The sequence below is a fragment of the Clavelina lepadiformis genome, chromosome 7 (genome assembly GCF_947623445.1).
Source record: "Clavelina lepadiformis chromosome 7, kaClaLepa1.1, whole genome shotgun sequence".
NCBI classification, from domain to species: domain Eukaryota; kingdom Metazoa; phylum Chordata; class Ascidiacea; order Aplousobranchia; family Clavelinidae; genus Clavelina; species Clavelina lepadiformis.
Window position 1 is genome coordinate 15,056,263 of NC_135246.1, and position 9,647 is coordinate 15,065,909.

A 9,647-nucleotide genomic window follows, 5' to 3' on the forward strand; every position below is an offset into this window, starting at 1 on the left:
AGTAAAGATCTGTGGCAATTTTTTGTCACGACATTTTATAGCCACAGTGCAATGTTATATTGATTTACTGTTTAATTGTGTCATTGGTGTATTTTTATAAATTGTGTAGTATCTGTGTTTCTGCCTGATTCAGGATCCGCTGTTTTTAAACCGAGTCGGTTCAGGTAGTTTTCTATCCGTTTGCCACGCTGGAAACTTTGCACTGGTTAAACATATATTTTGTCAAGATTTCTTGCATCTTCAATTCATTACGTGCATAGCATTCACATCTTTCGCATTCTAGCAAATTCCGTAACGGACTATAACAAACAATCATTGCTCTAATCCCGTATCAGTTTTCTATAGTAAGAGAGAACTTTGCTATTCGTGGTGTTATTATACAGTATAAGAACGTTTTTAATCGATGGCGGTGCACATTCTTTTTTGGAACAAAAGTTTGTAAAAAATATAATATTTCATATCATATTTCATTATCTACCCAAACAAATCTTTGATGTATGTCTTAAAACAATTTGTTAGGTACTGTATTCATTACTGTTGAGATTATTTGTCCTCCAACATGTTAACGATGACAATTTGGACGGAAGGAAAAGGTTTCAAGACAGAATATAAGAAAGGATGAAGTACTTTTGCAAATTGTTTTTGTAATTGTCTAGTGTTCCAACAAAGTATTTCTCCTTAACACTTTCATAGTTTTTATTTCTAACCGCTTATCACAATCTTTGTATGAGTTATTCAGTCAGTAAACCACAAAAACCGCCACTGAAAAACCTTAAGCAATTTTGCCCCATCCTTTAGCCTACTGAGGTTGGTACAGCTAGGATGAAAATGCACTAATCAAGACATTGTTCATTCGAGAAATTAAAATCTATAAACGTATACCAAACACTGTAGCGATTTCAAAGGGTAAAATGTGTTTTAACACGTTTCTTGTGTATAAAACTATAATTGTTAGGCTGTGTTTTAATCGGAGTGCCAGTGAGAAAGAGCGAAGACAATGAACAACAAATTGAACTTTGACAGGATGTTTTTATAATTGCTCTTGTTACACATTAACATGAAGACTGCCAGTTACCAACATATAGTTTGTAATTGCAAAGCTTTGCAATCCTAGACTATGTTTACAATTTGTTTGCAGTTCGGCTGGTGCTGTCAGTACCAATTTGTGCAGTCCCCGCAGCGTAAAACAAACACATAAATCTCTGACATTATTGTCAACATTATTGAGTTCAACCGATATTTAATTCTGGTTGTGATAAGCTTTCGTTTTGAGCTCTGATGCCGGTGCATATAAAGAATGAGCGTCAAGTTATAACAAACTGTAGTTAATTTCCCTTGTACCTAAAGTACTATACAAGCTAAGGGTTTTTATATACTTTTTTGAAGTAATTTGCTGTGAGGAAATTGACTTTATTTCGTATAACTTACAGGTGTAGGTCTGTAGGCAAACCTTTGGTTGAAGAGAATCAACCTCAATATGGCGAACGTCGGAAATGACGAAGTTATTTGTCCAATTTGTTTGGAAATGTTAAAGAAACCTATTCGCATGCTCTCATGTGGTCACAATCTGTGTCAAGTTTGTTTGGAAAGTCTTGTTGCTAATTCCGTTTACTTTTACAATGCAAGGTTTGTCGTTACACTTGTTTATTTCAGTATAACCAATTTGATGACTTAAGTGCAACAAATAACAAATCGAAACCAATCAAAGAAGTTATGGTTTTAGTTTTTGAAAAAAATGAATCGTAATTTTTTCTATAGGTGCCCAGCTTGCCGGACACATATAGGCGTATCTTTGAACTCAAAGGGAGTAGAAAGCATACCACGCAACCGTACTGTTGAAAATCTTATGGAAAAAATGGCATTAAATAAAAAGGTACGAAATCTGGGACATAAAGGAACGCGATATATTTGCTTTTATGAAAACGTGTTCATTGAAATAGGTTTCAGTACCAGGCATTTCTTCAATGTCAGATGTCCAGTTGACCACTCAGGAGCTCATTCACATGGAGAGTAAGTTTATGCCTTTTTGAGACTCATTCTTGCCTCGTCCTATTAGGACCATCAAAGATTGTTTAAGTTTAAGGTCTTAGGGACCAAACCAATTTCTTTTAGTTCATACAAAAAACCTGCAAAACATTAACTACCACTCTGCTAATAAGTAAGTTTACAGAAAAAAGCTTGCGTCTTAAATTTCAGCTTTCATGTTGTTGCAGGTGTCGCGTTGAACGACAAAAGTCATAGAAGGTTTGATGACGCAATCTACATGTTGCAACGCATTATTTGTTCTGTAAAAAGTTATCACAGGGTCAAGTACATGATTTATTTGCTGGAATGTCTCCAGGAAACAAATGCACTTGACATGGCTGAAGCAGTTTGTAAGGATTTGTCCAATTTGTTAGAGACAAACCATTTAACGCTTGAAGCAAAGGAAGTTTGTGGTGATTGTGTAAATGATTTATACAATCTATCCAAATCATTTATTGCCAAGAATTACAAAATATCTATTCATATAGCTTCTCATTTATTTAAATTTGTTTCAACATTTTACAATGGACGTGAAAATCTCAGTCGACTAGAAGATATTTCTCATTGCCTGAAAATAATCTCCAAGGAAATGAGTCGCAAAAACAAAGCTGACGAGTTTTGTGAACAACTTCCATTCATAGAAGAGCTAATTGATGAGATGGTCAAGCAAAGTAATTGTGAAGTTAAAGAGAAAGTCTTAACATTGGCATCTGTGCTTTTAAACTTAAGTGTTTGTTGCAATGAAACTGAAATATTTGTTCGAGCAATTGAATTTTCATCACAAGGTATTGGAAATATGAAAACATTTTTTGGCAAATCAGCCAATCTTTATGACGTTTTAGGATCACTTTATTACAATCTTGGCGTCGCTTATCGTGGTATAAATCAGTTACATGAAGCAAACAGATATTTTTTGCTTGCTGAAAACAACAAGAAATCTGCCATTAACAGGACGCGTTCACTTCGCTTGCTTCAAGCGCCTTCTTCAAACCAAAATGTTTCTAGCGCGCGTATTTCAAGTCCACCTCGCCCTCTACCTCGTCGTTACAATAATTTCACTACTTCTCTCTCTTCAATCAGTGATTCTACTCCTGGTCTTTCTTATCGTTCAAGTCTTTTAAGAAACTATCTTCCTCGTCCTCCTTCTAGTCATGTTCCCACCTAAAATCCTACTTGTTATTACTTCAATATTCCTTTGCCGTTTTCATCGCTGCCATCGAGGTCATCGCTAATTAATGAACCTCTGTTAACGCCATTGCAAGATGGTATTAACAATGGAACTACAGAAAATGAATGAACGTTTTGATTTGATAACAGCAGAGTAAACTTTAACTTTGTCATTAAATAACTTTTCTGAACGAAAGTTTCCATATTCCTATTTGCTTTGCTGTCATATTTTACATATTCATATTCTTCATATTTATATCTGTAATAAATACTTTGTACAGTAAGTGTGTATACAGTAAATGCAGTTAGGATGTTTCGTATGACCCAAAAACAAATTATTTGGTATTACAAATAGTTTATTTTAGACTTGTTTTAAGTTTTTATATAGGCTATATATGTATTTTAATCGTATAATTCAGCGAAGTATTGTATTTCACACGTATAGTATTTATTGAAAGGACGTTTGAACAAAATACACTTTAAAATCAAACGCGTTCAAATACTTCAAAGAAGTTCTTTCCTGATTCAGATCTTGGCTTTTAATCGCTTCAGTTAATAAGTTATTTGTTTTTCCGGTAAATGTAGGGATGTCTTAAAAAATATAGCGTATTGTTGAATTTGTCTCCTATGGCCGCCTTAAAAAGTACTGACCATGATGACTGTTGCTTGCCAGGATAATTTTTTTTAAATAAATAAATGGATCATTTAATTAATAAATCGATAATTGTTTTGTAGCTTTATAAGACAAAATTTAAAAGAACAATTGTAAAGGAACACTTGGATTCTGTGCAAACCTCTACGCGGCTTATGAGGTCATGACCCTTTTTAAAGAGATAGATTTTTCAGTGCGAAGTACATTAAAAACCAAAGAACTGTTGTCGCGCCACAACATGAACCTCCCTGAATTTTGGTTTGCAACGGAATCTAGTCTAGAGCCGCCTACATGTCTATAGTTTGGAAAAAATCCTTGCACTAAAATTTCTAAAACAACCACTTAAACTTTACAACAAGTTTTGAGCTTAAAATGTTCAGGTAAATACTCGAAAACACAAAACTTCCAATCCCCGCCAAATTCAAACCTTAGCATGGACCTGCAACTATCAGACAAATATAACAACTGAAAGCACGAAATGCAAGGAAGATTTACTCTTCTTTATCCAAAAGAGCTCGAACGTTTATCAAGCACAGCAAAATTACAATGACCGTTATATAGGCCTACCATACGTCCTCTTTTAGGAGGATTTGTCCTCTTTTTTCAAGAAAAGTGAATGGTCCTCCGAGGACGCTCAAAAATTCCCAAATGTCCTCTTTTTTCGCATTTCGAGTTAGTTGCTTATACTTTCAACAAAACTTTTAGGCGAGACGTTGTATTTATTTCCAAAAAATTACTGTAGCCATGAAACATGATGAATTGCTGGTTTAAAAAATGTTTTCCAACAAATTGCCCTACCAGCCCTACCTTCTTGATTGTTATTGCAAACATTGTTCGACGTTCTCTGTAACATTTGGGCCTTTTAACATGCGAGGATCTGTCGCAATTTTTCTGGCACGAGTTCGAACTTAACAGACCGTAAAGAAAGTACCGCTAGTCGTTTCGACAAGTTCGTGGTTTTACATGCGCGCATGTTGAGTTAAGTTCAAACTTGGGGTCTGTTAAGTTCAAACTTGCGCCAGAAAAATTGCAACAGAACCTCACATGTAACAAGGCCCATTAATAAAGCAAAGGTGTGAGTTTTGTAGGCCTAGCCTACTATTAGTGTTACTTAGGGCTACCATATATCCTCTTTTCTAAAGAAAAATGAATTGTGCTCAAAGTATAGCGATAGCCTACTGAAAAATGTCAAAATGTCCTCTTTTTTGCATTTTGTACTTTCTTGCTTATATTTTCAACACAATTATATTTTTATGTGACTTTTTGGGTTCCGCGACAATTAACCGTGGGAAATTGACCGCGAACAAACTCACCGAGGACAACTGACCGGGGGACAACTGACCGTGACGTAAATTTACCTAGAACCAACTGACCTTAAATCATATTATTACTTTAATCAAATAATTTGAATAAACAACAATGCTAATATGCGTAAAAAATAAAAATAAAATGCGTAGCGTTTGATTTGTGTCGCCGGCCAATTTGTTGCCGGTCAGTTGACCACGACCAATTGTCGCCGGTGAATTTGTTCACGGTCAATTGACGTGATCCCGACTTTTTGGCATGAGGCCTAAGTCAAGTGACATTTCGGCGACAGCATGAGGTCTAACCATTTTTGTTATCATTGTTTTGATTTAGACAACCATAAAAGCTAAGCAATAACGCCAAAGAAATATACTGTGTTTTCTGATGAACTGCGGCAAAAGTATCCTTGTTTCAGAAAAGGACGTAATGATTTTGAAGCTGAATGCATTACTTGTGCATATGCGTATAGTTATCCAAAAACATGTGATAAATTCTTTAAACGTAAAACTCTATTTGCATTGTACTAGCTGGCGAAATTGTCCTCTTTTTAGGCGATGAAAATATGGTAGGCCTACCGTTATATGACGTCAGGCGCACATTTTTACTTGGTTAAATAACGTCATTTACGATCTAAAATTCTAAATCCTTGTCTGCTTTTGCAAAACAAGTCTGGAGACTTACCTGTTGCAAAAGCAAATGCAGAATAGTCACGCGTTGTAACGTTTACAGAATGAAAATGTCCCAATAAGTGACTCTTTTTTTCTGGTGTCAATCTTATGACAAAGAAAATGCGTCTCCTAGGCGGATCTGTTTGCATTTAGTCTCAACTTTAGCTCACGTGCTCTCATGGCGCACATTTTGTTTATTCATGCGTGACGCGAGTAGCAAAAGATAATAAAGAAACAAAAGTCAAAAGAAATGTCGGCTAACGCTAAACCAACTAAGGTGTCTATGGGTACAAAGTCAATTGATGTCAAAGAATCGGTTCACTGCGTGTAAGAAAACAAAACTTTAAGCTTTGCGTTTCAACAACCAAATAAACGTTTCAGTTGATATGATATGTTTGCTCAGCAAGTTTGCAATATTTTGGGTTAGGGATACGGTGAGGTAAAAGGTTGTATATATTTTTGTGTTTCTGCAAGCAAAGTGATCGTAAATAAACTTAATTAACGGCTGTACTTGTACCCAATAAGGCTATCAGCTTATAAGATGTGTAGAAGACATTACATTAGTCAGACTTTTGTAGAATATTGATATATAAACGATCAGTAGCAAAGATGTATTTTGTGAATGTAATTGCTGCAACGTTTCACAGTTTCAAGTTGACGGTAATTCGTTTGCATTGTTCTCTTTTCACGTTTACTGTTCGTCCGTTCCCCTTAATCTTTATAAATGTATATCGAGGTTGCTTTATGTGTTGCTTTAAGTTGGAAACTAAAAGCTGTTTTAGAGAAAAGGTCGGCTTTTTAATGCCAAAATATGTCAAAATAATTATAACATGTATATTTAACTAATATTATCTTTTACGACAACTTTGTTTACAGTTTCAGATGTAGAAGTATATACTTTCATGTAAAGTCGTTGATGTATAGATTTATTTATTAGGAAATATGAGCTCTAGCACGTCTAGTATGGATGGTGACGAAGTTACTTGTCCAATTTGTTTGGAAATGTTAAAGAAACCTATTCGCATGCTCTCATGTGGTCACAATCTGTGTCAAGTTTGTTTGGAAAGTCTTTGTGCAAGCTTTTCCTCTAATTTGAAGTTTGTTCAAACACTTATGTTTGCTTTAACTTCACAGTAGACACCTAACAACCAAAAATGGAAATCATTTACAGCGAAGTACTTTTGAAAACGTTGTTTGCAAAAACAACGTAGATGTCGTTTTGTTTCAGGTGCCCGACATGTCGTACAAGCATATCCCTGGGACCGAACGGAGTAGAAAGCATACCACGCAATCGTACGGTTGAAAACCTTATAGAAAGGCTATCATTAAGTAACATGGTATGATAGTTTCAACAAGTAACACGTTGATTTGTCTGTGCTTACACTCGAGAAACATTTTCCAGTCTCAAAGCCCTGTTATTTTGTAAGCCCTCAGGTCCAAGTATTTCTGTAGCATCGGCTGCCCAGCTTACCAGCCAAGAACTACTTCATATGGAAGGTCGGTCAATATCTAACAAATACCATTTACATGGACTTGGCGAAAGTGATCATAAAATAAAATGTTTGCTTCTATTCTACTTTGTTTTACTCTTTTCACTTTGCGACGCTTACTCTTACATTTGCATTGTATATAAAGCTTATGTGAAATAATTTCAGGCGTGGCGCTAAGAGACAAAAATGAGAAAAGATACGATGACGCAATATACATGCTGCAACGCATCATTCTTTCTGTGGAAAACTACTACAAAGTTAAGTACATGATACATTTACTAGAATGTCTCTTGGAAAAAAATGCACTGGATGTGGCAGAAAAGGTCGGTATGGATATGACAGTAATCGTAGAATCTGAATATTTTACGTCAGAAGCAAAAGAAGTTTGTGGAAAATTGCAGAGTACCTTGTTCAACCAGGCAAAGTCATTTGTGGAAAAAAATTATAAGATATCTATTCTTTTAATTCGATGTTTGTTTACATTTGGCACAAAACTTTATGATAGCGAAATGAGAGTTAACAAACTTTACGATATTTCAATTATATTAACGGCAATAGCAAAAAAAATCAGGCACATCCAAAATTTTAATGAGTTTCATGGCCAACTACCATTTATGGAAAAGCTTGTTGATGAAATTACAAAGCAAAACGATTGTAGCTTTAAGCATAAAGCTATAAAGTTGGCTTTTACGTTTTTAAATTTTAGCTCATGCTGCAACGCCACAAAATTATTTAATCGAGCAATTGAGTTTTCATCACAAGGTATTGGAAATATGAAATTAATGTTTGGAGATTCAGCTAAAAATTATCGCGTTTACGGTTCGCTCTATCACAATCTTGGAGTCGCTTACCGTGACATGAACCAACTGTTAGATGCGCAAAGAGCTTATTTACTTGCTCAAGAATTCAAAGAAAATGCAACTGACTGGATAAACAATGAAAGCAAGCAAAACAGCAAGTCTGGCACAAACAATGCTTTAGCTTCCGTACAAACTATAGGTTAGAATCGAGTCCTTGACACTGGACCATGATTTATATAAAACATTAGTTAATGGAAAGTTTTGCTGATGGTGCTGCATAACAATTATAGAAAAGGCTTAAACTAAATGTCTTAAAATATTTTGCGGGTTTATATCAAAATATACAATACCTAATAATTGAAACTTAATAATACTGAAGCACTTGATTACGCTGTTTTGCGTTGTTTGATTCTATACGTACTTTAGCATGAAGTTATATAGTTACTGTAATCGTCTTGGCTTATATGTATGTAATTTTAAAGATTTCTTGATCTCCGTAATTTCATCTTGAATTCTACCATTGATGTGTTTTTTGTCATGGATGGATCCAGAGTTGCAACCGGGCCTTATATTTTAACTCGACTCCAGTCCGAACTCGACATTTAACTTGAAGCTGGATGTAGGACGAAAATTAAATTGTACCGAATGATTAAAACGTCATATTTTTATATCATCCTTTTCTAAGTTGTTCTCTGCGGTAATTTTTAGATCCCTATTTGCGCATGCACATCGGTGCAAAAAAAGTGAAATTGCAACGCAAATGCGGCAGAATGTGATTATGAGTTTGAGCCCGAATATGGCTCAACTCTTTTTCAAATTTAGCCGACCCGAAAAACCCGGCCCGACTTGCAACTCTGCATGGATCGTTTTTTCAGTTATTCATAACTTAATTCGTTTGAATTTATTTTCTTCTTATATTTTATAATGACCTTTCTCTACAAATGTGTGTAGCATCACCCGCCTTTAACTTGTGCAATGCTACAAATATCTCTTTTCATTTTTATGGTTTATCGCTAATTAATTTTCTTTACAAACAGGCTTGCCTCAAATAAACATAAAAATACTTTCTGTTTCCCTATGTCGTGCATTTTATTGATAATCCAGCAGCATTTAGTTTACATCCAGCTCGCTTAAAAATTAATAACAACGACTATTGTTAGAAAAAAAAGTACATGAGTTATTGCTGGTGTATATTCAAGGATATTTTGAACACGAACCCGAACGTTCGGTTGGTACTTCGTCATTTTCATTGCTCTGAAAATCCCGACTTTATTCGAGATTTTATTTTTTACTTCTATAGAAACAAAGGAAGTGTTTTTATTGCTGGAGTAGTTGTTTTAAAAGCAGCGTTAGGATAAAATTGCTTCCTAAAATTTGCTGTTAATCATTATAAGACTAATTCTTTCGAAGCGCATAGTTTGGTTATAAGCTTGCTTACGTTGGTGCTACGTGGGACCCTGTTTAACACCTGACGATAAATAAGCTCCGTTCCACTCTTACAACAAACAAAGAATAGATAAAAGACGATGAGCTACTAAGA

At 35.0% G+C, this 9,647-nt stretch overlaps 2 protein-coding genes across 2 annotated transcripts; both read left to right on the forward strand.

Moving 5' to 3' along the window:
- The first annotated feature begins 1,442 nt into the window (after positions 1–1,442).
- Positions 1,443–3,518, forward strand: LOC143465439 (uncharacterized). Its single transcript, XM_076963730.1, has 4 exons — positions 1,443–1,626; positions 1,759–1,873; positions 1,941–2,010; positions 2,214–3,518. Exons 1-4 carry the CDS (start codon positions 1,478–1,480, stop codon positions 3,188–3,190), a joined length of 1,311 nt encoding a protein of 436 aa, XP_076819845.1. The 5' UTR covers positions 1,443–1,477; the 3' UTR covers positions 3,191–3,518.
- A 3,180-nt stretch (positions 3,519–6,698) lies between these two features.
- Positions 6,699–9,173, forward strand: LOC143466077 (uncharacterized). Its single transcript, XM_076964681.1, has 4 exons — positions 6,699–6,914; positions 7,046–7,154; positions 7,245–7,314; positions 7,473–9,173. Exons 1-4 carry the CDS (start codon positions 6,760–6,762, stop codon positions 8,309–8,311), a joined length of 1,173 nt encoding a protein of 390 aa, XP_076820796.1. The 5' UTR covers positions 6,699–6,759; the 3' UTR covers positions 8,312–9,173.
- Positions 9,174–9,647: the final 474 nt, after the last annotated feature.